This window comes from Trichosurus vulpecula, chromosome X, assembly GCF_011100635.1.
Source record: "Trichosurus vulpecula isolate mTriVul1 chromosome X, mTriVul1.pri, whole genome shotgun sequence".
NCBI classification, from domain to species: Eukaryota; Metazoa; Chordata; class Mammalia; order Diprotodontia; family Phalangeridae; genus Trichosurus; species Trichosurus vulpecula.
Window position 1 is genome coordinate 28,667,489 of NC_050582.1, and position 27,431 is coordinate 28,694,919.

Genomic DNA, 27,431 nt, shown 5'->3' on the forward strand with positions numbered 1-27,431 from the left:
TTTGACTCTTTTTTCTTTGTAAATTCTGGGGCTAAGAGGAAGAAGAGAAAGATGAAACTGCTTGAAGTCAGCAGGGGGTGCAAGGATCAGGGCTATAGAACTGGAAGGGCCCTTAGAGGCCCTCATTTTACAGCTGAGGAAATTGAGGCCCAGTAAGGGATATTGACTCGCCCAAAGTCACAAAGGCAAGAAGTAGCAGAAGTAGGAATCAAACCCAGACCCTCTAGTATCCACAGTCAGGGCTCTCTGCCTCCTTTGTGGACTTCTTTCAATTCAACTGTCCTTCAAGACCGTTAAGGCCCCACTCATTCAGCTTTCTCCTGTGCCTGCTGGAAACTCACCTGTCTAGGTCAGCTTAGCCAAAGTGAACCCAGATAAAGAGTCAGGAGATCTAGGTTTTAGTCCTGCTTCTAACCACTTGCTAGCTATGTGACCATCAGCAAGTCCTTTCTCCCTCTGGGCCTCAGTTTCCCTACCTGTCAAATCTAGACTATAATCCTGGCTCCATTCTGGCTCAGAGATACATTTTTATCATATGTCATAGGATCATAAATGCAGAACTAGAAAGGACATTAGAAGCTATCTACTCCAACTCTCTCATTTTACAGAGGAAGAAACTGAGGTCCAGAAAGGTGAAGGGACTTTTTCCCCCAAGGCTGAACAGACAGTATACTAAGAAGCAGAACTGAGATGAAATATTCTAAGTGAGAGCTCTCTAGCATACAAGGTCCCTTTTATTAAAAATATTTCTTAAGAGACCAAGAGTAATTCCAGACAAGAATTTAGGACTTCCCTAATACAGACTGAGGTAGCTTTAAAAATCGTAAGAAAAGTTGATTATAAACGCTTCAGAGTTCACAAAATTCCATGCATCTATTGTCTCTATCTGAGCGACAGGTACTCCCAATATCATTTGCACTTTACAAATGGAGAAACTGAGACACAGAGAGGTATAGTGACTTGCCCATGGTCACACAGCTAGAAAGCAGCACAAGCAGATTCAGCACTGCACTTCCTGGAGAGGGTTCTGGGACACTACTCTAGCACTCCACTAGGTGGCAAGACGACACCACCAAAGAAATAGACCAGCCAGGGGCTGTGTGGTGGTTAACTGGACTTTAGTAGTACTTTGGGTAGAAGTGGTCCTAGCAAAGGCATCTTCTTCTGGGAGGGAGTCAATGGAAGGATAAATTTACTAGAAGTCCAGCTCAAGGGAAATGACCCCGACCTCTATGGGGGGCTTGGCTTGGATTGGGTTGGTTGGGTCCTACGGTGGGGCTCTCATTTCTGGCCCCTTGATACCAGGCCATATTTTTGTAGGCTGCTAGGTGGCACAGTGAATAGGGTGCTGGACTTGGAGCTGGGAAGACCTGACTTTGAATCCTCCCTCAGATGCTGTCTAGCTGTGTGAACATGGGCAAGTCATTTAACCTGTCTCAGCCTCAGTTTCTTCTTCTATGAAATGGGGATAGCTAATACACTTACCTCACAGGGTTGTTACAAGCATCAGATGAGATAAACTAAAACACACAAAATGTTTTGCACCTCTCAAAGTGCTATATAAATGCTGGCTATTATTAAGTTGGGCAGTGAAACCCCACTCCCTGCAGCCCAGCACCAACACTCCTGTGTGTAGCCCAAATCAGATTCAAATTAGAATTAGAAAATATTTAACAAAATAAATAAAAATACAATAAAACATAGATAACACTACATTTTAAAACTAAATCAACGTGCGGCCCACAGAGATCCTTATGTATGGACTAATGGCCCCCATTTCTTTTTAAGCTTGATCGTTGGCCCAGAATCTAGTCCATGCTTGGGCAGAGCCAGACAGGGGCTTGGGGAGCTAGTCCCAAGCCAGAGCTCCTCTTTTCTCCAGCCTTTTCTCCATCTATGTCTCTCTGCTCCTGCCATAGCTCTTTCCATCTCTGTGGGCTGGCCTGGTGGGACACTGGGGTGGGAAGGAGGAAGGAACACACAATTCAAATGACTGAACAACAGCAAAAATGAACTTAAGTTTATGTACCTTATTTTATGCATTAAAAGCCATTATTCTAAGAAGTGGTCCATGGGCTTTACCAGTCTGATTGCCCAAGGGGTCCGTGATACAACGACGGTTCAGAACCCCTACCCAAGTGTGTTCACCAGTGGCATGGAAGATCTGCAGCCCAGAGACCAAACCAAAGGATTCCCTCTCAATGGGGTTCTCCACGTGCTGTGTACAGATGACACTGTACTAATCATATGGAGCCCCAGAACCAGAACGTGACAAAAGCCTCACTGCAGTGAACCCCACAGTGACTGGAAAACACTGGTCTAACTATCTGCAATGGACCAAAGTGGAGGAAAATGCACATTACCCAGGTGATGCCACGCAGCTGGACGGAGCCCAATAATTTAGTTATCCGTCTTTGCTGATCTCTTTCTATAATGTTCAGATGTTGGATAAGCATTGTAGAAGGTGACATCTAGAGCTTTCCATTCTTGTTCCATACTATCTGTGGGTGAAGGGCATGGTCTGGGGGACTCTGTGATGCTAACAATTCATGCAGGTAGTTTTTTAGATCTTCCATCTCTGGCATGGCAGTCTTTTGGTAAGAAGGGTGGGAAGGAAGGAATGAAGGAAGGAAGGAAAGAAGGAAGGAAGGAAGGAAGGAAGGAAGGAAGGAAGGAAGGAAGGAAGGGAGGGAGGAAGGAAGGAAGGAAGGAAGGGAGGAAGGAAGTAAGGAAGGAAGGAAGGAAGGAAGGAAGGAAAAAGGAAGGAAGGATAAAAGGAATGGAAGGAAGGAAGGGATGGGAAGGAAAGAAGGAAAAAGGAAGGATAAAAGGAAGGGAAGGGAAGGAAGGATAAAAGGAAGGATAAAAGGAAGGGAAGGAAAGAAAGTAAAGGAAGGAAGGGAAGGAGGAAGGGAAGGAATGAAGAAAAGGGAAGAAGGGAGGAAGGATAAAAGGAAGGAAAGGAAGGAAAGGAAGAAGGAAGATAAAGACGAAGGAAGGAAAGAAGGAAGGAAGGAAAGAAGGAAGGAAGGAAGGATTTATTAAGTACCTACTATGTTCCAGGCACTGCACTAGGTATTTTACAAATATTATCTCATTTGACCCTCATAAAAAACCTGGGGGAGGTAGATGCTGTTATTATCATCCCATTTTACAGTTGATGAAACTGAAGCAAACAGAGGTTACATGACTTGCCCAGGGTCACATAGCTCAGAAGTGCCTGAGGTTGGATTTGACCTCAGGTCTTCCCTGATTCTGGGCCCAGTGCTCTTCCCACTGCAGCAGCTAGCTGCCTTTGGAGTAGGTCAGGGGCTGTTGAGGTGCATTCTGGGTAGGGCTCCTCCAGCACACAGTAGTCTCTGGGCTGAATTTTTGCTTCAAACAACCCTTCCTTTCTGCAGATCCTGAATAGTCACCAGAGTGGAGCTTTTGTGACTCTCCCAGCATATGAGGACAGAGAGTTCTTGTTGTGGTCTCTGCTGCCACTGTCTTCTAGTTTCCTGAAAACTTCATGGCAGCACAGGTACTCAGGGTAGCCAGGCAGCAAGCCCCAGCTCATTGCCTACAGTCTCCTGCTATTACCTTCAGTAGGCCGGGGTTGGTCCCAAGCAACAATGACTCACCAGAGACATTTGCCAAGTCTGGACAAACCAGTGCCAAGGTGTCCACCATCTCGTTTACATTCATGACTTTATAGGTCATCCTCTTCACTTTGGGTACAGAATTCTAACCTAAACACAAAGTAGTCCCAGAATTGAGTAGGAGAAAGCAATCCAGCTGGATCTCATTTGGGAAATTTCCCTGCTTTCAGTGATCCTAAGCTGCTTCCTGCTGCAAATCCATCTCTTTAACACCAGTATTCTCCTGGCACTGCTCTGGGGCCAAGAATCATGGAACAACACAATCCTGACATAATAAAAAAGACAAGTAGCCCGAAGGGCAATGGGGAAAAGTCTGGTAGATGGGAACACACTCTGTGGCAGAGGTTCAGAGGTGGCTTCTTCACAAGAGTAGTTCAAGCAACATCACCCAGGCCACGCATGTTTTGTCCCTACCAAGCCCAATCTGCTTCCTTCCCATTGGACTCAGTGGTGCTAACACTCTCCATAGCTCCTTTGCACTCCCAACAAAACTCATTTTCCCTGATTTTTGACAGAGATGCAAGAGATTTTTAGGAAACCTTGAAACCTAAAAAAAAATGAAGCTCAAAATAAAAAACCTTTTTACAATTAAAAATAAAATGACGGAATAGTGACCAACTAAACCAACTCAGAAGGCAGACAACAGATGGAAAACCTATGCACTAGAACTTATGCCAACCATGGGATAGTGAAAGAACCTGAGGTAGGCCAACAGGGCATTGAAGAGATCATCTGGGGAGGGATGGCAAAGCAAGGACAATTGCTGCACAGGATGAAAAGACATCACGACCTTCACTGGTGAAGGGAAAACCCAAGCTGGGAAGATCAGGGATGGCTGGTTGGCTGGAAGAATGAAAGAAGGAATGAAAAAGCAAATATTAAGTGCTTACTATTTGCGCTAAGCTCTGTGCTAAGGATAGGGATACAAACAGAAAAATGAGGCAGTCTTTGATCTTGAGAAGCTCCCACTTTAGCAGGGAGAGACAATACATAGTAGCGTATGGCTTCATGGCAGATTGCAAAGCCTGGGATCATTACGATGCAGCTATATGGACCTATTGAAATATCTAAGTAAATTAGGGAAGTTAGAAATACACATGCTACTTTTTTTGGTGGGGGGTAGTATTCTTTGTATAGATCTGAAAATTTTTTGTTAAATCAGATGATAGAACATATGCAAAGTACTCTGAGTACCTTAAAATCATTATAAATGTTAGCTATTTTACTATTATTATTAGCTTAGGCACATAAGGATGTATTGTGTAACTTGGTATACTTATGAAATGATCACATCTGGTTTATTAAAAGTATAGTTTATTCAGATACTAATTCTACATCGACTCTCGAAATTGGCTGTGAAATGATGAATCATTTGTTTTATTTTTTAATGATTATTCCACCTTTATGTCATATTCCCAGATCCTTTACCAATGTTACATAAAACAAACAAAAAACCCAAACAAGCAAACAAATGAAATCAGAATGACTAATGTTAGCGAACAGAGAAATGAATAAAGTAAATCTAGCATCCATCAGCATAGATTACAGCAAAAAACCAATGCTGTAAAAAACCAAAGAAAATTGCTAGCAAATAGTATGTATCATACTCTTTCAAATCAGTAAACCATGTTACTGCATACAATGCCATGTACAACATTGTAAGGTAAAGAAATGCAAGTTCTCTTTGAATATTGTGGATGGATAATGGTTTTGTAATAGCTATGCTTCTACTAAGCTATTATAGGGTGGGTCAGGAAGACATTTATGGATTCTGGGGGTGATGTATAGCATAATTCTTTGATTGGGATAATGGTTACTATGGTCAAAATAGAAAAAAGTTGAACACAAAAGTACAAGACAAAGGCAAGTAAGACTTCTCATATAACTTAGCAACATTTAGATGGAAATTAGATTTAAATGCAGTCCACTCTGCTCCCAAATCTTGATTGCTTGATGCAATTTCTGATGAAAGAATACTCAGAAGGTGTCTTCTTAAACAACAAACCTATTTTTAGTGGCAGAGCCACTCTTAGTAGCTACCTCTGCATCGGCCTGATAACCGGTGACTAGCTTTGGAGGAAGTCCTAACCTTGCCTTGCATACCTCCCCTATATGTGTAACAGCATCTCTGTTTTCTCAGAGATCATCTGTTTTCAGTAGTCCGTATTGCTATCTTATTGCCTTTAGCTCTGACATTCGCAACAGCTCCATATACAACTTCACCGTAGTCTTCAAATGATACTCCCCAAGAAGACACAGCAGCATCTCTTGCCAAAAGCAATGGAGGTCACTTTGTCTCTGCTGTTTGTTTAATGTAATTAGCCATCGTCATCCTCGTTTGTTGTGGGGTTTTTTTGGTCTTCCCACATAGGCTTGATCCCATCCTTAAAAAGTGAGCATTGAAAGCCAGCTGGACATGGTTGTCTAAAGGCCAAAAGTCCCCAACAGTATCAAACTTAGAGATCAGATGAAGGTTTGCTTGCCAAATTTTGCTCCTATCATTTTCCCAAAATCAGAGTGCCCATCTGTTCCATAGTGGATACTTACTATAGCATTCAGGGGTGGCAACCTCCTGGATCATTTCACTTTTTCCTTCTTCTATAAGTTGGGTGTGGTGGTGTTGGTCTCCAGGTCCACAGTCACCATCTTAGATCGATCTAATGAATTGTTTATATAACTGCGAGGGGTTGAGCCTCTCCTAGCCTGGCCAGTTTAGGAGAAAAAGCACAGAAAAGAACATTCCGACATTTTATAGGAACCTGTTTTGTAAAGATCTTAGCAATGGCAAGACTGAGTGCTAGCTGCTGGTCTCCTGGAGAGTGGGCTCAGGAGCCATTGAGTGATAAGCAACGTTCTTAGTATTGAAGGCATATGGCCCGTTTCCAGTTCATGTCCCCTGATTGGAGAGAATGGAGTCTTGGGTCTTGCACAAGCCATGATGTGCTCTGTTGGAGGTCAGTAAGTGTAGAGCTGATAATGCCATATAAAGAAACTGGCTCTCCTGCTAGCAGGCACTGCCAGGGACAATGGTTTCTGGAAAACCATTCATTACACTTATTCTTAATTAAAATAATCCTCTGGCCAGCGGGAACCAGGGTTTCAGGACACAGAAGACTGGAAATTAGGATGCTGCTTCAGAGAGGCCTGTGAGTTTCTTGGGTAGACAGTAATTCTGCCTATAACATTCAAAGCATTTTCATCACAATAAGTCATTTATGTGGGATGTCCCAAAAGTCTTAGTGCAGCTTTAAGCTTAAGCTTAAAGGGATAGGAACACAAAGAGAAAAGTAAGACAGTCCCGATCTTGGGCACTAAGCTTAAGCTTAAGGCTGCACTAAGACTTTTGGGACATCCTCCATAGCACTTTAAAGTCTATGACTATGGGAAGTAGGTACTAGTTAAGGGTTCCCTACCTTTCCTTGTGTCCCGAATCCTTTTGGCAAGCTAGGAAAGCCTAGGGGACCCTTCTCAGAATAATGTTTTCAAATGCCTAAGATAAAATATGCGATATTTTAAAAGGAAACCAATTCTGTTGAAATATAGGTATCAAAATATTTTTGGATATGTTCACAGACCCTAGGTCCTCGACTAAAGGTACTATTAGCCCTACTTTACAATGGAGTCCTTTAAAGCTCAGGGGGATACTGTATATGCACATACCGCCCCAGTCCTAGAGTTCAAGCCCGAGTGTCTGCCAACTCCAAGACTGACCCTGGGGCCAGCTGCAAACAGACTTTTTAGAGAGTACAAATGGGAATCCATCTGCAGACTCAGCACAGGGGAAGGATAATAGCTAACAGATAGTGCTTTTAAGTTTGCAAAATGCTTTATGAACATTATTGCATTTGAACTCAGGCATTATCACGCCTCTTTTACAGATGAGAAAATTGAGGCACAGACAAATGACCGGACCGGTCACACAGCAAGAAAGTATCAGAGGCAGGATTTGAACCCAGGTCTTCTGACCCCAAATCCAGCATTCTGACCACTATACCAAAAGAGAAAGAAGAACACAAGAGGGAGAACATTCAGTTGCTTTTCAGTCATTATCCCATTGGGGGTTTTCTTGGCAAAGATGCTAGAGCGGTTTGCCATTTCCTTCTCCAGCTCATTTTACAGATGAGGAAACTGAGGCAAACAGAGTGAAGTGACTTGCTCAGAGTCACACAGCTGATAAGTGTCTGAGGCCAGATTTGAACTCAGGAAGGTGAGTCTTCCTGACTCCGGGCCTGGCACTCTATCCGCTATAGCACCACGTAGCAGGAAATTCTGGGGCTCCTGGTGTAACATCAGAAGTTTCTTTCTTTGGAACATTACTTTAAAGGAGGTACTCTCAAATGAATTTTTAATATTAACAACCCGTTATATAGTACATGTTTTTTAATGAGGATTTTAGTTAAGAACATCAAGTCATGCTTCCTTGAAATTAGAATCCTAGGATCTTAGATGTGGAACTGGAAGGAAACTTAGAAGTCATCATGTTTATTCTACAGAGAAATGCAGGGACTTGGCCAGGGTCCTACAGGTGGCAAGGAGCAGGGCTAGGGTTTGAACTCTGATCCCATGGCTCCAAATTCAGTGCTCTTCTCAAGGAAAAGAGCTGAGAGGAAGAAGACCCTATTTAGAAGCTGGGCAGCTCTGGGCCTCAGCTTCCCCGTCTGTAAAATGGGTAGGTTGGACAAAGTCATCTAATTGAGGTCCTTCCAGCTCTGCCATATGAGACAGAGCACAAACAACACCTAATGATCAGAATCTGTGTTCATCCACTAAGTGAAGGAAAGGTGGCATGGGGGCCTGCGGGGTCCAAAATCCCAGGCAGCTATAGCATACAGTAGTGGTTCTCATCTTTTACTTCACATTAAACTTCATAGGATCACAGGTCTAAAGCTGGGAGGGACCTTAAAGGCCACTTAATACACACCCTCATTTTATAAATGAGGAAACTGAGGCCCAGAGAGGTTAAGGGACTTGCCCAAGGTCACATAGTAAGGAGTACAAGCAGGATTTGAACCCAGGTCTTCTGACTCCAAATGTAGTATGCTCACTACTGCACACTGCCTCTCACAGTGTCATGGAAACTTCAGCAGAACCCCTGCAGTAGACTCTTTTAATGTTATTTTTTGAAATCCCTTCCGCTACTCCTACTACCAAATGATTTTAAGGCCAATTTTTTAGAAAGCCTACTGCGTAATAGACTTGTTTCTTTGACTGGCTTCCAACAAAGAAAGCACACACTTAGGAGAGTGGTTCTCTCTGCACCCCCTTTCATCTCTTTCAGGCTCTGGCTTTTTATTTCGAAGTTATTGGTTAGAGCATGAAAAGGAGGCTCTCTGAGAATCATGGGTATTTTCCTCCTCAAGCTGACCCTCTCCAGGCACAGTGGAGGGGGCCACAGGGCCCAGACTGTGGGAACTGGTTCTTTTACCATTTGAGGTATGCCCGAGATGACCCCAAATCCCCAAACATCTTTGAGCCCTGGATAGGCGGCAGCAGAGGAGGCTTCAGGACTGGCCTCAGCTGAGCGATACTGGCCTGATCCCTCCAACTGAGGCCAGAAACAGTTTCTGTTGGTGGTAGAGGCCCATAGAGATGCCAATAGGGAGAGAGGGCATGGCCCCTATTGCTCAGGTCTCACCTGGAGCAAGGCCTGGTTTGCCCCACAATGATGATGCCAGAACTCTAGGATATCCTGGCAGCCGATGGCTAGTACAGAGAATAGATAACACTGGACTTGAAGTCCAAGAAGGACCTAGGTTTGCATCTTACCTTTTACACTTGCTCCTGGTGAGATCCCAGGCAAGGCACAAGATCATAGATTCAGAGTTAGAAGAGACCTCAAAGATGGAGTCTCCATCTAGTTCACCCACTTTTCTATAGAGATGAGGAAACTGAGGCCCACAGAGCTCAACTTCCTCATTTCCAAAATGGGGACAATTATACTGCACCCAGTGGGTGCTTGTGAGGCCCAAAACAATCCATCTATGTAAATGTATTTTGTGCACCCTAAAGCTGCTAGGTGGCACTGCAGTAGATAGAGCTCCAGGCCTGGAGTCAGGAAGACCTGAGTTCAAATTCCGCCTCAGACACTAGTTGGGGGACCTTGGGCAAGTCACCTCACCCTGTTTGCCTCAGTTTCCACATCTGTAAAATGAGCCAGAGAAGGAAATGGCAGACCATTCTAGTATCTTTGCCAAGAAAACCCCAAATGGGGTCACAGAGAGTCGGATACAACTGAAATGACTGCGGAACGACAACAAAGCGCTATAAAGATCTCTCTTGTTGTTACCTGTCCCCACCTGGCCAAGTTGGATGCATGTAGAGTATGGTAAAGGTTGTTTCCAAAGGACTTTGCAAGTGCTGCTGGGCTGGGCTGGGACAAGGCCCCTTTGGCTGGCTTCCCAAGCCTGGCTACCCAAGGATTTGGAGGGAGGGGGACTTCTGAGATCCAACTGAGAGGTCCCCCATGTGGGAATTCACCAGTTAGGGGGAGGAGCCTAATGGTCTGCTTACTGGCACAAGTGCAAGGCCCCCCTCCGTCTCCGAGATAATGGGCCACTTTTTCTAGCCTAGGTTCTCTTCTCAAATCTCTGGTACCAGATCCTGCTGCTGCAGTGTCCAAGGGAAGGACAGGCACTGACCTGATGGGACAAGTGGATGGATCCTGTGTTCCTCGGATTTCCTGGGTCAAGCCTAGTGCTGCTGGGACATCGGATCCCTTTTTATGAACATAGATGGCTGTTAAAAGCCTCTGCTGAAAGAGTACTAAGTTATAAGACTGGTAGAGATGTTTCCATTCTTTTTTTGAAGTGTAACCAATTTAGCTGCCTAGCTGGGGGAGGTGGGGGGGCCTCATAATCAGCCAGGATTTCACGGAGGAGTAGTAAAGGTGCAAGGGAATTCCCATGACACTTCCATTTGATATACTAAATGCAGTTTCTGGAGATGGAAGTTTTCTTTTCGAAACCATTTTAAAAGTTGCTTAAAATAAAGGTGTTAAATGTTGATGCAAACAGCAAAATGTGTGCTAACAAGCCGTCTGTGCGCTATCATCTGGGTACTTTGTTTTCTGCTGCGTTTAGTCAAACTGTGGCTGAAATCAAAGCTCTTGCTTGACACTCAACTCCATCAATTTTTGAGAAATGAGGTGACTGGTTTATCATAGTATATAACTGGGAGCATAGATGGCCCATTACTGATGGAGCTTAGGACAGAAGAAAAAAGCATTGGACTTTAAATCACAAGACTTAGCTTCAAGTCCCCATTCTGCCATTTGCTCACAGGCTCCTCAGTTTTCTCATCTGTAGAATGGGAGCACAATGACTTACCCTTACCTATGCCTCCCAGTTATTTTAGGGGTGCTTTGTGTGAAGTAGCAGAAACTGCTCCAGATTTGGAGTCTGGGGGCTCAGGGTGAAATCCCAGCCTCGTGTCACCTTGGGAAAGTCACTTCCCTTCTCTGGGTAGCCGGTTTGGCGTCTTTTGTAAAATGTCAGGGTTAGACATGTTAGAAAATGTCCCTTCCAGCCCTACAGCTGTGACCCTATAAGATGGGAAGCATCATGCCAGTGTGAGCTGAGAGGTAGTGAGTATGGTGTTAGTGGATAGATGGATGTCAAGTCAAGCCTCTGATACATACTAGCTGGGTGACCTTGGACAAGTCATTGAATTTTTCAGTAACCCAGGCAATTCTGCAAGCTTATAAATTACAGAAGAAGGAAGGAAGGAAGGAAGGAAGGAAGGAAGGAAGGAAGGAAGGAAGGAAGGAAGGAAGGAAGGAGGAAGGAAAGGAGGAAGAGAGGGAGGATTTACTAAACACCTACTATATGCAAGGCAACATGCTAAGTACTTTACAAATATTACTTCAATTGATCCTCACAACAGTTCTGGGAGGTAGGTATTATTATTGTCTCCATTTTGCAGATGAGGAAACTGAGGTAGACAGAGGCTGAGTTACCCAAGGTCACACATCTAGTAAGTGTTTGAGACCTGATTTGTACTTAGGTCTTCCTGACTTCAGGCCTGGCATTTTATCCACTGTGCCACCTAGTCGACATATACTGGTAGAGAGAGTTGCCACACTGAGTTTCCCACACGGATAAAAATCACATATCTAGACCTCAACTCACCACTGGAACTCTTCAGTGTTTTGAAGTAATAGTTTATTTCTCCTATTTAATATCCCCCCCTCACCTCTAGGGCACTTGGATGCATTTAGCATGGCAGACCAGTAAGAGAGAATTCTTGCTGGAGTGGGTGGAACTTGGAGGAGGAAAGGCCAGAGGAGCATGTACCTGATATCAAATGGTCTTGGGGTTAACTCCTGTTTGGGCCCATCCTCAGGAGGGACTGAATCCTTGAACTTCACGCTGTTTTGGCCTTTGAGCGCCACTTTGTAGTAAGTCGTAGGAGAAACCACCAGAGGGTTACCAGTGACCTTAGAGAGCCTGTGGGCCACCAGGGCCTGCTAAGCCCAAGAGAGCAGACAGGATTCACCTCAGGTTGGGCAAGGAGACAGTGGCTGACTCCCAGGCTGGTGCCACCTTGCGTTGCAGAGGCCCAGATGGATGCCTGGGGCTGAACCTGCCATCCTCCTTAGGATTCCAGCTTCTAGCCATTTACTTACCAGACATCCCCACACTGCACTTTGGTAATTGATTCGTATAAATTCATGTATTGATCCCGGACCACCAGAGTTGAAAGAGCCCCAGGGTACAGCTCGTCCAAGTCTCGTGAGCAGTTTTCCAGTCTCAGGACCCCATGGTGGGGTCTGTTTGCTGGGAGCCCAAGGAACAAAGGGTTACCCTGCCCCCTGGCTTGCGGAGGCATGAAGGCTCCTCCTAACTGTGGGGCCAACAAAAGATGCTGGCACATTCTGTTGGGGGGCCTGGTGGTCCCTAACGTGTCACTGTGTCCTCTACTAAACTGCTCCTTGCGGCAGGGCCAGCCCTTGGCCCAAGTGGGAAGTCAGTCAAGTTGATCTTTGGTCCCCTCATCTCCCGAATCTAGATCCGGGCTTCTCATGCTAACAATAACAGCCCATACTTTGTAGCACTTTCACATTCTATAGGCTTAGCAAGAGTTTTATGTGTATGATCTAGTGTGTTTCTTCCATCATAGTGGATAGCAATCGGCTACACATTCACCTAAGCCTGCAAGGTCTTTGTGGTAGGGAGAGCCTTCTCCTTGTGAGGCTCTGAAATCCTCCCCCCTTCCCCCACCCCCAGCTGGATGACTAGAAATAATTACAGGATCATAGGCCCTAGGACTGGAAGGGACCTCAGAGGCCATCTAATCTAACCCATTCATTTTACAGAGTCACCTAGGTACAGAGGTCGTGCAGTGGTTAGAGCACTGCACCTGGAGTCAGGAAGAAGCCAGGATTTGAACCCCGAGCCTCTGACTCCAAAGGCAGCACCCTTTCCACTACACCACACTGCCTCCAACCAGCCCTACCTGGCTTCCTCTTGAGCCACAACTGACCAATGCTGTGATTTTTGACATCTCTCACCTTCTTGGGCCTCAGTTTCCTTTGATGTACTATGAGGTATTTAGAGTATCCACTCTCTAAGGTTCTTCCAGTTCCAACAGTTCTCTGATTTTTTTAGAGCAGCCAGTCTAAATACATGGCGCTCTAAAGAATTAATTAACACTAGGGCTAGGAACAGGGCCCGGGATTTCCTAGGTGTGGGGAACACTCCGATGAGGAAACCTCAAACGATGCAGGCCAGCACCGTCTCTGCAGCCCATAACCTTAGACGTGGCATGGGGCTCTGAGGGGTCAAGTGTCTTTTTCAGCCATGCACCAAAAGTCAGTAGGCATCAGAATCAGAACTTGAATCCAGATCTTCTTGGTTCCAAAGTCAGCTCTCCATCCATTAAGCCATAGCTTACAATTACATACGGTAGCACTTTATATACATTATCTAATGCCCCAAGAGCACCTGTCCCCACCTTTTCATCCCAGTTTATCTGAGCAACCTCAGAAAACTCCAAACCAGAAGGCATTTTGAGGAATTTTTTCTTTATTGTCATCTTCCAAAATACTCTACACATCTTGTTAAAGCACGTCAGCACAACAAATCACAGCTGGTGATAGGAAAGACCACGTGTACATAGAAAAGAGCAGAAAAAAGTCTTAGCTGACTGTCCTCATAGGCCACTCCCCCTCCATTACAAAATACTTCAAAGAACAATTACAAAGGTATCTGTTCGATATCATAGAAAACCAAATGAAAATTCACCTGGAAGGCCAAGGTTTTACATGGAATGTTTCGATATATACAAGTTGGCTTACTCAAATCCTGATGGATCACCAGCTTGGGTCAACTGAGTTTGAGATTTTTGTACAAAGATTCTCCAAGTGAACAGCTGACTTCGATTTCAGAGGTCTAGAATTATGTGGCAAACCAATGAGGCTTCAGGCCCCTGGGAGCTTGGAGTCCCAGATCTGGCAGAAAAATACTATGAAGGTAAGATGATAAGCCAAGTAAAATCTTAAACCGTTGGTGAAGTCCCAAAGGAGAAGAAGGAAGAAGCTTTAGGCTGCTGCCCACTCCTGCCCCCAAGCTACCCAAAGTGGAGCTCATTCCGGTTTTTCCAGAGAGATGACTTCAACAGAATTCCAGGGCATGCCCTCAAAACCCACCACAGAAGTAAAGACTGGACATGAAAAATGTACCTGAAGAAAATCATTTAGACACTAAGTGTCTAAACTACTGGGCTGTTCCCACAAGTGGGATGGTGACTTTCAGCACGCCATGAGAGCAGCTGCTCTTGTGGTGAGTCTTTGGATTCCCTGGCCCACTGCTGCTTGAGCTGACCAACCTCAGTCTGGGCCTTCAAAAGCCCTTGGTCTGACATACTACCAATGGGCCACTTCAAATGGATTGTTTGTCAACGGGGACGGAAGGAGGAGGGGAAGGGGGTCAGTTATGGGAAAGAGAACCTCCCCAATGTTATTCCACCCTTCCATTCATTCAACAAGCATTTATTTGGTGGCCACTAGGCGCTTGGTGATAGGGAGATGGAGACAAAAATGCTTGTCTCGTCCATGCTACTGGACTAGAACAGATCTCGTCTTTTTTGCCATTGTCTTCTTCTAGATGCTACCACTAATCAATAAAACCACAAGGATTGATTATTCACCCACCAGTAGAGAAGGCAGGCCTGGGACTAAGACAAAAGAGAAACGAAACTGCCATCTCTGCTGGGTGACAAGAGATATCCTCACCACATAGAAGAAAAAGTGTCACTTGGTATTCCAATCCCAGTGTCTGATTTTGAGAATTGTGTCCAGTAGGCCCTGAACAGAAATAAGGGCAGTTCGGCTGAACGACATCCAACCTACATGAGGCCAAGGAGCCTAAAGCAGGTGGTTTCTGGCACTGAAGGGCCTAGTGCTTTCTGGGCGCCAAGTCTCCCGTTTTCTCTCTTTGCTCCACCTAAGCTTGCTTTTCTAGAGGCGGACGAGGGGAGGAAGGGAATGGGCCTGACCTGACCTTTGACAGCCCTTCTCTGAGTGCTAGGCAGGCTCTGGGTGCTGAGGACACGGTTCAGTTTCCTTAGCTCCATCTGACACCAAATATGGTCCATGAAGAATGGAGAAAGAAGGAACAATAAATACTAGACCCAAGCTAGCGCCAGCTACGGTGTTAATTTTAAGATTTCCCTAACGGAACTATGGTTTTAAATAATCATTTTAGCTCTGAAATTATCTGCAAAGTTACCACAAGCTTCCTATATAAGTTTCTAAATCACATCAAAGATACAAATACATCTAGCATAGACAAATATAAGCTGTAGTTCCCATTTTTGCTGTTGTGGCCTCTCTCCCCTCCCTCCTCCACTGCCCCCAATGCTTTATTCTGTCAATGAAAGAAAAGTGAATGCTGAACATGAACGTGCATGGTGCAGGCTGGGCATACTGGCATAACTCTAGAGCAGTGGTGGGGAACCTGCGGCCTCGAGGCCACATGTGGCCTTTTAGGTCCTCAGGTGTGGCCTTTTGACTGAGTCCAAGTTTTACAGAACAAATCCTTTTAAAGCGATTTGTTCTGTGAAGTTTGGGCTCAATCAAAAAGCTGCCCTCGAGGACCTAGAGCGCCACATGTGGCTTCAAGGCCACAGGGTCCCCACTGCTGCTCTAGAGCAAGAAGGCCACATAGTCCCATCCCTCTATTTTCTAGAGGAGGAACGTGAGGCACAGAGAGGCAAAGCGATCTAGCCCAAGGTGACGCTGGGAGTGCTGGAAATGGAATCTGAACCTGGGTTCTCTGACTGGCCAGCTAGTGCTCATTTATACTCTAGTATGATACATGCTCTCTGCACACCCACTCCCGCACCCCCACCCACACCCCCCATGAGCTGCACATTAAATCCACAAATGGCCACATTAACTGGACCATTCTCCATGTTTCCCTTCCTCTTTGTTTCTGTCTTTGAAAGCATCAGACCATATCTCGGGGCTCCAACCTGGTGGTCTCCATCAGTTGGCCATACTTCCATGGCCTGTGCTTTTTATGAGGCAGACAACAAGTAACGTCTTGGAAAACTCTCCACCTCTCCTGTTTTTTTTTCTGATTGGGGAACCATGGTGGCTGCCTTTGTGCCAGTCGAGTATAGCACCTATAGAATGTGAGCAGGTGGCAGAAAACTGCCTTGGTAAGATTAGAGAAAGCTTTTAAGCTCAAGCTGTGGCCTCTGTTGTTCACAGCTAACTATAAGCAGCCCACCTGTGACCATCAGTGGGGGGCAGTCAACCTTCACTACCACGCCAAATTCCATTGAGTGGGAAAAGGTTGACATGGAACAGGTTCAATGGGGCCCACAAGCTCAGCACTGAAACTGGACCCTTGCCTTAGAGCAAATCAAACTCATGGTAGACAGTAGGGCCTAGCCAGAGGCACTTATTCAGTGGGGTAGCTGAGAGAAATGGCCCATCATTCCTCCAGCCCTTTATCTCCTATGGCAACTAAAAGACAATCTTTTGGAAACATGGCCTTGCCCAATATATCAGCATTCCCATGCTTTTCTTAAATGGCCTGACTTGTCATAGCTAAAAAGAAATGAGAATGCCAAAGACTCAAATTCCACCGCCACTTGTACTTGGCTGTGAGGCCCTGAACAGGTAATTTTCTCTTTGCCTTGGTTTCCTCATTGGTCAACTGGGAATGGTGAAAATGGGCACATCTAGGAAAAAATAGCTAAGACACTTCGGTGGGGGGTGGTGGATGGTATAATCATGCCCTTCAAAAATAAATAAAAGTGAGACAACCCGAGAGCCCAGGTAGCCCCATTTCTGTAATAAAACTCCAAAGTTTTCACATGCATCTATTTCTTTTCTAGTTCTGTGAACTAATTATGGCAGGCATTTTTGTGCCCATTTTCTACATGGGGAAAACATGACATGGAGAAATGAGGTGATTTTGCAAAATTCGATGGGCTATAGAGCTGGGGATAAGCATTTCAGGCTTTTGAAGTATTACCTGAGGTTATTTCCACTTTTCCTTGCCCTTTAAAGGGAGGGTGAAAAAAACAGGCCTAACTGTAAGCCTTTCTTCTGTTGCAGACGATACTTGACTTGACCTTCTGAGTTCTCTCCACTCTCGTCAGAATGCCTCAGAGCCGCCAATATCCCCCTACTTAGGAGAGCCTCTGATGTCCAACACAGCTCCTTGGAATGGGGTCCCGGGCAAGCCCAATAACTGACATGACTGTCTGCTACTGCCACAACAAGGAAGGCAATACATGTACAAGGGCTATTTTTATATAATCCGATTTTTTGGAAACCTCCATTTCTATTCTCTTCTATGTGACTTGCCAAAAAAGGGATATCTCCTAGCTTAGTTTCCCAAAGGTCTTCGGTGTTTCAGAACTTCCATTATTTAGATCCAGCTTTTTATTCTCTGTGAACTAGCTGCACTATAGTCATAGGGAGCTTGGGATAAGCTGGGCCTAAGTCTCCCATTTTGCAAAGGAGGCAACAGATTCAGGGAGGTTGACTTACCCAAGGTCATGTGGTACTAAGAGGGAGCTGGATTTGAACCTAAGTCATCATGAGCCATGATGCCAGCCTGTGACCTGGGCAGGCCAACACTGGCCATCTGCACTGCATGGGGTGCTAGGTATCTTAGTTTAGTCTTCTTCTCTTTCCTCCTGCTCCTTAACAGATGCCACTTCCTGTCAGCCATACTCACTGCTCCCCTGTCCCCAAAAAGGGTACATGCCATTGGCTGTATCGTTCCCAGGAATGGCCAATGGTTATGACAAAGTATAGTTGGTGCTTTTCCCAGCGGCAAGATTGCAGGATTTGAAGGCAAAGGACTTGAATTCAAGTCCCACCTTTGCCACTTACTACCTATGTGACCTTGGGCAAGTTCCTTAACACCTCCAGGCCTCGGTTTCCTCATTTGTAAAATGAGGCATCTGTCTCTTAGAACAAAGTAGATGTGGGACCAGATGGGGTGGGAGGAACGTCCCTGTCATCACTCTGGGCAGTGTCAGCTAAGAAAGCTGCAGTAGCACGATACCAACAGTGGTCTCACATGGACCAGTTAGAGATGTTGCCAAACTCTCAGGGCTCCCATGGCCCAACAAGGATCGGAGGAGGTACCATTTCTGCCAAGGCTGAGTTTAACTTTTAAATCACCCTGTGGAGGCCATTCTCAAATATGCCCCCTGCTACTTCCCCCTTGAGACCAGCTTGATTCAATGGGAAGGGATGGAAGAAGGGACTCCTCATCATGGAAGACAGCCCTATAACTCTTCCTCAATTTCTCTCATGTTGAATTTCTCTAGTACAACACTGGGTTTTATCTCCTTTGTGGCACAGGACCACTGGGCCCTGTGGCAGTAGCAAGAGCTGGGTAGGCTACCATACAAATTTCTGCTGTTTGTGCTCTCCATGGCAGGAAGGGGAATTGATTTGGGTCTCTTGAACCTTTTCTCAGGTTACAGATTTTGAAGGAAGTAAGATGCCAGCAAGTGAAGCAATCCCAGCTGGGCATGCTGTGTACTTCCCAAAGCACAGACTCTGCCGCTTTTGCTCACTGCACAGGTACACAGGGGCTGCCTTCCTTGGCCATGTTTGAGCTTTCCCCTCTCTGAGCCATGCACTCCTGATGAATGCTCCCAGGACAAGCCCACTCTAATACAACCCCAGAATTTGGAGAACACTTCAGGTTTGCAAAGTGCTTTAGCACCTCATTTGACCACTACACCACCTCTGGCAAGTAGGTGCTCTTATCCCCACTTTCTAGATTAGGAAACAGAGGCTTAGAGGTTAACTGACTGGACTGCATGGCTAGTAAAGTGACTGAGGCAGAATTTAAACTCAGGACTTCTAGACTCCAGGGCCAGCCCTATCCACTATACTACCCAGCTGCCTCAGAACCATATCCAGCAAAGCGTTCCAAGTCACAAGGCCTGGTTTCTGGTCCTGACTCTGTCACTAACCAGCCATGTTAGAAAACTTGCTACTTTTCCTTTCCTACTTGCTACTTTTTTGCCTCAATCTTCTTATCTGTAAAATGGAACTAATTGTGCTCAGCCTGCTTACCTTAGAGCTGGAGTGAAGATCAAGGAAGAGAATGCTCATTCAAGGTCTCTGAAGACCATAGACCACTCTCCAGATGTCAGTTATTAGGACTTAGAGGAGAAGGAAAGATCTGGGCTTAAACTCTCTGCCTCAAGGCCTTACTGGTCACATGACCCTGGGAAAGTCACCCAGCCTCTCTGAGGGTAAAACAAAGACGATACATTACTTGCCTCCCAAGGCTTCTCCCCAGTTCACAATCAAGGAGTAGGCCTCCTTCGAGGGCCCCAGACTTTGGCCCACATTCCCAATACCAGTTTCCCATCGGCCCGGTCTATCCACTGACGCCATCGCAACATTCTAGACAAGCGATTAAATGTCCCTTCTCTACTTCCAGTAATGGTATTGTTTTATGAATTCAGCATCAAATACAATTACTTCTTTATGCAGATTTACAAACAGCAGAAGCATTCTTTTAATAACATTGGTTGCGTGAATTGGTTGCACACTATGCAATCACTTCAGAAAGAGCAATCCATTTTCTTTTGCAAATACATTAACAGTGGGAACACTGGATAACAATGTCCACCGAAGAACAACTGTGTCAATTCAAAACAACGAACATTTAGAGGAAAACATCAAAGCCACCACAGTCCAACTCCTGAATTGCTAATATGGTAGCTAGCTGATCTTGGTGGCCTAAAGCTACTGTCAGCTGAAGAGATGACAGGCCCCAGACCACCAGGCACAAACATGGAGAAGTTTTGTTGACAAGAATAGGAATTGCAGGCATGAGTGGTGTTGTATTAGCAGCGTAATCCAATGATTTGGAAAAACGATATGGGACTGAGGTATGAGAAATAAAGCAACACATGAAGCAAGCTATGACTTACCACTCCCTGAAGGAAAAGAATTCTCTACCTAACACTGAAGTACAGTCCTGCTGGTTTGGTACAGTATGTGTTCCAGAAGCTGGTCGAAAATTCACAGTGAATTGTTACGAATCACCAAAGCCCTAAATTCTCATTCATTGAACTGACAGGTGGTTGAGCATTTCAATGCCCGGTGGGCTCCAGTGGGATCTCCTCAAAGTGATGGATGGGGCTTGGTGATGAATCCAAGCCCAGATCCCAGGAGCTCTGCTGAATGAGGAGAGGGCACACCTACCTATGGGAATCACCTTTGCCCCAGGGTCATTAAAAAAGACTTTGAAAGACTTTAAAGGCAAAGGGATTCCTAGAAGGGCTATACCTAGTGTTGCCAAACTGCAACATGCATAACCCTGTGTGTTTGAGTGTGTGTGTGTGTGTGTGTGTGTGTGTGTGTGTGTGTGTGTACAAACCTGTGTGCGTAAACCTGTGTGTGTGTGTGTGTGTGTGTGTATAGAGATGGATGGTAGCTACTCACAGTTTCAAGTTCTAGGTCACACCACTGAGCAGATGCTTTTTTTACAGCATTACTTAAAGAAATGTACTCTCTAGCTTTAAATACTAAGTAAATGTTACACCGGGAAAAGAAAGCAGGTCCTGGCACTGCATCCCCCAGAGCACCCCTGGCACTTCTACCCCGTGCCACCCCCACCCTCACCCCTCCCGTCCCAGAGTCCCCCTCCTTCTGGGTTGGTTCTTCTCCACCAAGAGCTTCCGCTCCACCTTGACTCGATTTGCCATGGGCTCCAGCTACAACTCCTCTTGTCGCCACAGCCCTGCCCCTTGCGGAGTCTACAGGTCAGACAACTCTGCGTTGGGCTGCTGGGGTTGCAGAAAATAGCTCACGGAGGGTGACTGCAATATTTGGGGTGCCTGGAAAATCCCTGGGGTCTGACTTCCCTGGATTGCCTCAGGAGTATGAATCTGTGGAAAGAAAAAAGGGGCAGGATGAAGTCTTTGGCCCAATGCCTTCAGCTCCTTGGCTGATACCTGAGGAAGCACCATTTTGGAGGTGGAACCCTTTGGGGCCCATTTCAGACAAGCTAGGCCCAGAGATCAGCATCATCGGGGGAGCAGAGGCAGGTTCTGCTGTCACATGCCCAGACCCCAGGCTTCCCGGGGGCCTAGTTAAAGGTCTACTTCCCCTGGCCCCCACAACCGTTCCAAAGTCATGGAGCACTTAGCATTCCTTGGAGTCAGGAGAGTTAGGGTGGCATTCTGGCCCTGTCACTTCCTACCTGGGAGATCCTAGGCAAGTGCCTTCATCACTGAGCCTCTTCTGCCAAACGGGGACAGAAACAGCTATGCCACCTACATCATGGGCTTTTTCTGATCAAAGTGCTTTGGAAAGCATCAAAGCACTAGGGGAAGAGGTGTTAGCAGAAGCCATAGCAAATTCACTACTAAATAACCTACTGTTATCCCCTTTTAAAGATGACGAAACTAAGATTAAGAGACTGGCCTAGGGTCAGCCAGATAAGACTCTCTGTTGTTTTCTTTGCTGTGTGTTCATCTTGCTTAGCTAATGAGGCTGTAAGTTACAGGAGATCAGGGCTGAGCACACAGTAGGCATTGCCCTACTGTGATGATGGCAGCTTACAACCATGTCGACTGGGAAGCTCAAAGTCCACTGGGACAGAATGAAACTTCCTCATTTGCCGTCAGTGGGATTCAGCGAGCAAACGCACAGTCTAAGTAAGCTTGCAGGTAGAATGGTAAAAGGACAAACTGCTTTCATGTACTCCTGTGGCACTACCCCCGCTAACAGACAAGAATGCTATATAGAGAATCCCTGGTTTCTCTTGTCATTAAAACTGATCTATGGGACCCCAACTTAGTACAGACCTTTGCTAACCAGGTTTGTGCTAGTGGGAGAGTTGCCATGCTTTAGCATTCTCTAATTTAGACATCATTAAGTCAGATTGCCCTTTACCACCCACCCCCATCCTGGCCCATCAGTCTTATTTAGTGAGGTCTGACAGGGTTGGCATGTCCAGGGACAGCAAGGAGCACTATTCCTAAGAAGAGACTTCAATTAGTCAGGCTGTAAGTATATAAATGTTCAGTGAGAACCTGATATACCCACGACAACTTGCTGGGTACCACGGAGTCTCTATTCAAGGGGGTCTTTTTTGAGGGGAGGGCATCTCAGGCTGAAGCCAGCAGCCCCTCATGGTGGCCCCTGAGGGGTAACTCCGCCAAAGCAAAGAGTTCAATCTCCCCCAGAATCACCGAGAGCTGCCCCTGAGGCTAGAGAAGGTCATTTGTCACAGTCAGCCTGATTTCCAAGGCAAGATCAAACCATCAAACTTGAGTAATAGAGGAAAGAAAATTGGGAGGAGACAGGAGCCTGAATGCTGGGAGAACTGGGGATGTTGAACTTGGAGAAGATTTTTTTTCTCTTTGGGTTGAACAGGAGTGAGAACTGCCTTCAAGTTTCTGAAGGGCTGCCCCATGGAATAGGAATGTTTTGATTTGGTCTGCTTGGTCTTAGAGAATGGAACTGGGGACACTGGGTAGAAGATCCCCAGAGGGCAAATCCCAGCTCAACATAAGGGAAAACTTCCTGGCCATGTGTCCAAAGGGGAGAACTGGCTTGGTAAGTAATGAGTTCCCCATTACTAGAGACCAGTAGACCACATCTCAGAGATGGGGCAGAATGGATTTCTGTACAGGTGTGGGCTGGACTGAATGACCTTAGAGGCCTATTCTAAAGCTGCAATGCTCCAAAAACATAAGGCTACTTCCCTTTGTGCTGGGCTGCTTCTGCAAAGGCTAGAGAGCAGCATCTCATTTGAAACATAATAGTGGGAGCTCATTAGTTTAGTAAGCCCTGGGGTGAATCCTTTGGCAAAGTGATGGATGCTTAGATTCCAGGGGCATTTGCCACTGGGCAAATGTGAATTATTGGCCTTTAAAAAAATAAGCTGCAGATTTCATAGAGTAGGTGTCTTTAAAGCAGGGAGGGCCTACTTCTATGGGAACACTAAGCTACCCCGGGGACACCAGTTTTCAGCTGCACTGAGTCCTTGAGCCATGTCCACTTAGCCACTGGGGGTCCCTTCTTCACTCTAGCCTCTCCTGCCCAGACCCTACTACTAATCAGAGGGGAGTGGGTTGAAAACACCAGCAGAAGGTCCCTCTGCTCCTGCTCAGGACATTACCTGAAGGCAGACCTCATTCTGAGAGACCTGGGGCGGTTGCCACTGGTGGACAGGGAGCTGCTGTGTGTTAAGGATGGCCAAGTCAGTGGTTGGAATGAGCATGGCGGAAGTGAAGGTTGAAGGAGAAGGCAGAACCTGATCATCTTGGAGAATCCTGTAGGAGCAGGAAAGAGTGTAAGGGATATGCACGTTATTAACTCAGAAATCAAACCCCGTGCTGCTCTTCAAAATGTTTCTGCAAACCATCTCAGATCCCTGCCAACAGATGCTATTAAAAATAGGTTTTATCAACAACCTCAGACCATCAACCATAAATGCTATTAAAAATGTTTTATCACCAACCTCAGACCATCACCATTAAATGCTATTAAAAATGTTTTGTCAACGGTCTCAGATCATCACCATTAAATGCTATTAAAAATATATTTTATCAACATTCTCAGACTACTGCCAATACATGCTTGAGGCACATGTAAATTTCTCTATCTCAATGAAGGCTTGCCGGTCACGTTCAAATGAGTCTACAAGAAGATCGAGCTATCCTGGGACACAAGATATCACTAATCTCCAAGCTGTGGGTCATGGTGATGATTAGGTTCTAGGGAAAGGAAAAGACGGAACAAATGCGCCCACTGACTAGTAGCAGAGTCTCTTCCCTCAGGCAGTGGCAGAAATTCACATAGACTAGGGTGTCAGGCTTGCCTCTCAATGAGCTCCCAGTGTACTCTGGGGTAGTCACTCTGACTCCCAAGGGGGCTGGTTCCTTTCCCTGTAAAAGAGGGATACTAATAGCTACTCTACCTACCCCACACAGGTTGTTTAGGAGAAAATGTAGAGTCAGGCACTCGGACCTTTTTTTTTGAGATCATCTGAGCCAACCCTGTCTTTTTACAGATTAGATAGGGAAACTGAGGCCTAGGAGGGCCAGCAACTTAACTCCCTATGTGACTGTAGTAGAGCAATAAAGCAGAAACTCCTTATCGAGTCCAGTGTTCTTTCTCCCACACCACAGTGTCCCAGGCTTTTTTTCTTTCTTTCTTTTTGAAAATTTCTGAATTCTCATACTCTACACAAAGCCTTAAGAGTCTTGGCTTCAAAGTAGATTCTTCTGTTCTCCTAAATGCTCATGAGCCTTGCCCATGAATGTTGAACTCACCCAGGTGAGCCTCTATACCAAGCCTGCACAACATAGTGCCTGCGGGCCATACGCTGTACAGGCCTGCTCTATACCATGGGCTGGAGAATCAGAGGTATCCTTAAATAGCCTTAACCAAACTTGTTTCAAAGTGCTTTCATAGGAAATTGAATCGTTCATTCAATGAGTTCAATTAAGCACAAAGGGGAGGTTCGGGGGATTCGGAGACAGGCCCTCAAGGCCCTTACTTGTATCCCACTGGGGGAATACAAGGCATCCACCAATAAATGGGCAGAAACAATCTGATCACAATGTATGTTCACATCTAGCACTAAGGGAATGTGGGCAGGGTTTATTATTTCCTAATGAGCGGAAAATCATCATGGGAACTGGTGGGAAAAAACACTGGACTTGGAGTTTGAACGCCTGGGTACAGGCTCTTACTCCAGCACTTGCTATATGAATTCCCACAAGGTGCTTTGCCTTTTTAAGCCTCAGTTTCCATTTGTAAAACGAGGGTATTGATATATGCGCTTCTTATATCACACTGCTGTTTGAAGTACTTTGTGTGGGCTATGTGGGCCATGGTGGCCTGGGCCTGTAGTTTCGCTGGGGAAGGAGTCTGGTGGATTGCCTAAGGTCAGGAGCTCTGAGCTACAGTAGGGCTAAGAACAGGAGGCCACCAGGCCACCCCCGACCAGGAGGGACAAACCAGCCCAGGGAAGAAACAGCAGATCAAAGCTCTCTCTGATTCGTAGTGACATCAGGCCTGTGAGTGGCAGGCAGCTGTACTTCCAGCCTGGGCAAGATAGAGCCAGAATCAAAAGAAACACCATGTGAATGTGAGTGCTAATTAGCCATCCTCTAAGGGAAGGAGCAGAAGTTATCTAGTTACTTAGTGGAAGAGGTAGGGGCCCAAACTCAGGGCTCCTGACTTTGGCTTCCAGCTGTGTCCTTTTCAGTAGACCGTATAAGGAGTCATTATCTTTGGATTTTAGGACAGGCTAAGGAAGATTCTGGAACTGAGCTCCAGAAAGCAGGGCCAACTTCCATATGGTAAAAGGTGGCAGACTCTTATTCAAACTGATGGACCAATACTCCAAAGGCCCTCTGGACTTCTACTTCCTGTGAGGGGGCAGAAAATCTGACCACATTCATTGTGTCCTCTCATTCATTAGCCTGTCTAAGCACAGATGGACATTCCGCTAGTGGTTTAAACCCTTCCCCCTCACTAATCAGCAGTGGTGGGTAGAAACCATCACTCGATCTGTCCTGGTCACCAGAAGTGCATTCAAGTTTGGGAATGGACTGCAGGCTTTGGAGGTACTTGGCTGGAGAAACTGAAGACTTTGCTCCCCAATACCTTCAGCCTGGGCTCCCATGAGGCCCAGCCCCAGCCCAGTTTGATTGCTATAAAAAGGGCCCAACTCTGTCCTTATTTGGGGATATCAACTGGACTTGAAGACAAATCCTACATGTCTTCAAACTTCACTGACTTGGTTAATTCTACATCTTAAAAGGACACCAATCTTTGTCTAGTTACTAATTCATCAGATGTTTTCAATTTCACCTCTTCCCATTCCTTACAGGGAGGTAACCTTCAATATTTTCCAAAAGATTAGAACAAAATAGGCTTCATGTTTTGATCCAACCAGCAGAAAAAGGTCACGACTAAGATGTACTTGGTCTGTTGGGAGCTAACTAGTGCTGTTCTGGGGGGACTGCCCACTCCTGGAGGTTGGATGTACCAATCAGAGTGGAGAAGGGGCAGTTGGACCTAGCTCCTACTTAGAGGGCCACTCTCTGGCTCAGCGTTGTGAATGTCACATATCAGTGAGCCTACCTGGCATTCAGAGACAAAGCCTAAGAGGGGAGAAATAAGTCATGCCATGATTTCCCTAATAGGCAGCAATACAAGGAAAGAAACTGATGACCTTCAGGCAGCCAAATCATATAAGAAATATGATTTTTGAAAAAAAGTGTGATCAAATAATAACCAAACTGTAGCTCTTTTTCTTCTAAAAGTTTCCAAACTCAGAGAAAACATCCTTTAGGACTGCCAGAAAAGAACTAACTGTGAATATCAAAGCTGACCTCTAGTGTAATCCAAATCAACATGAATCCGGGCTGAGCTGAAGTGGTTTTGTGCGTCAGTTACCACTAACATGAGTGAAGGTTTCCTTCAAGGAAAGCTCTTTATCCCTGATGGGATAAAATGAAAGAGGGTCTGGATTTCACTCAGCTTCCCCACTATATATGGAGCAAGCACCAAAAAGGGCCTCCATGACCACTAGCCTGGAAGGCATAGCAAAGTCTCATGGTCAGTGCCTTGGGGTAAGACAAGGCCATCCTCTTTTTAGGGTGCTCAGATGGCATCCTGCTACCTTTTCTCTATCTTGCTTTATGCCCCACCGAGTTACACAACAGTGGGTGACAAAGGTACTGCTTTCTATGAGATAAAAATAAATAAAAACAAATCATCTAAACCAGGGGTGGGGAACCTGTGGCCTTGAGGCCACATGTGGCCCTCTAGGTCCTCAAGTGTGGCCCTTTGACTGAATCCAAACTTCACAGAACAAATCCCCTTAAGAAAAGAATTTGTTCTGTAAAACTTGGACTCAGTCAAAAGGCTGCACCCAAGGACCTAGAAGGCCACATGTGGCCTCAAGGACGTAGATTCCCATTCCCCGCCCCGGTCTAAACAATTGAACATCAAAGAACTAGCAATTCTTGGAGCTAGAAAGGACTTTGAAAAATTATTTAGTCCCAGCCCTCATCAGAGAGGTAAGGGAACTGAGGCTCAGAACAATCAATCAACAAGTATTTACTAAGTGCCTCCTATGTGCCAGGTACTGTGCTACTGTCTGGGGATACAAATAAACCAGTTCCCACCTTGTAGGGAACTTACATCCTAATAAGGAAGGCAACATGAGCAATAGTTGCCTAAGAATATACAAAACAAAGAAAAAGAAAATAAATACAAAATAGTTAAATACAAGAGGGAGGGCAGAGATTAGGAAAGACTTCATG

The 27,431-nt window shown here is 45.7% G+C and overlaps 1 protein-coding gene and 1 pseudogene across 1 annotated transcript in view; both read right to left on the reverse strand.

Moving 5' to 3' along the window:
* Positions 1-5,613: 5,613 nt before the first annotated feature.
* On the reverse strand, positions 5,614-6,287 carry LOC118832928 (annotated as a pseudogene).
* A 14,607-nt stretch (positions 6,288-20,894) lies between these two features.
* PASD1 (PAS domain containing repressor 1) overlaps positions 20,895-27,431 on the reverse strand; it is a 97,777-nt gene continuing 91,240 nt past the window's right edge. The window contains 2 exon segments of the mRNA XM_036740191.1: positions 20,895-21,026; positions 23,267-23,420. Coding sequence (XP_036596086.1) covers positions 20,895-21,026; positions 23,267-23,420 — 286 coding nt within the window.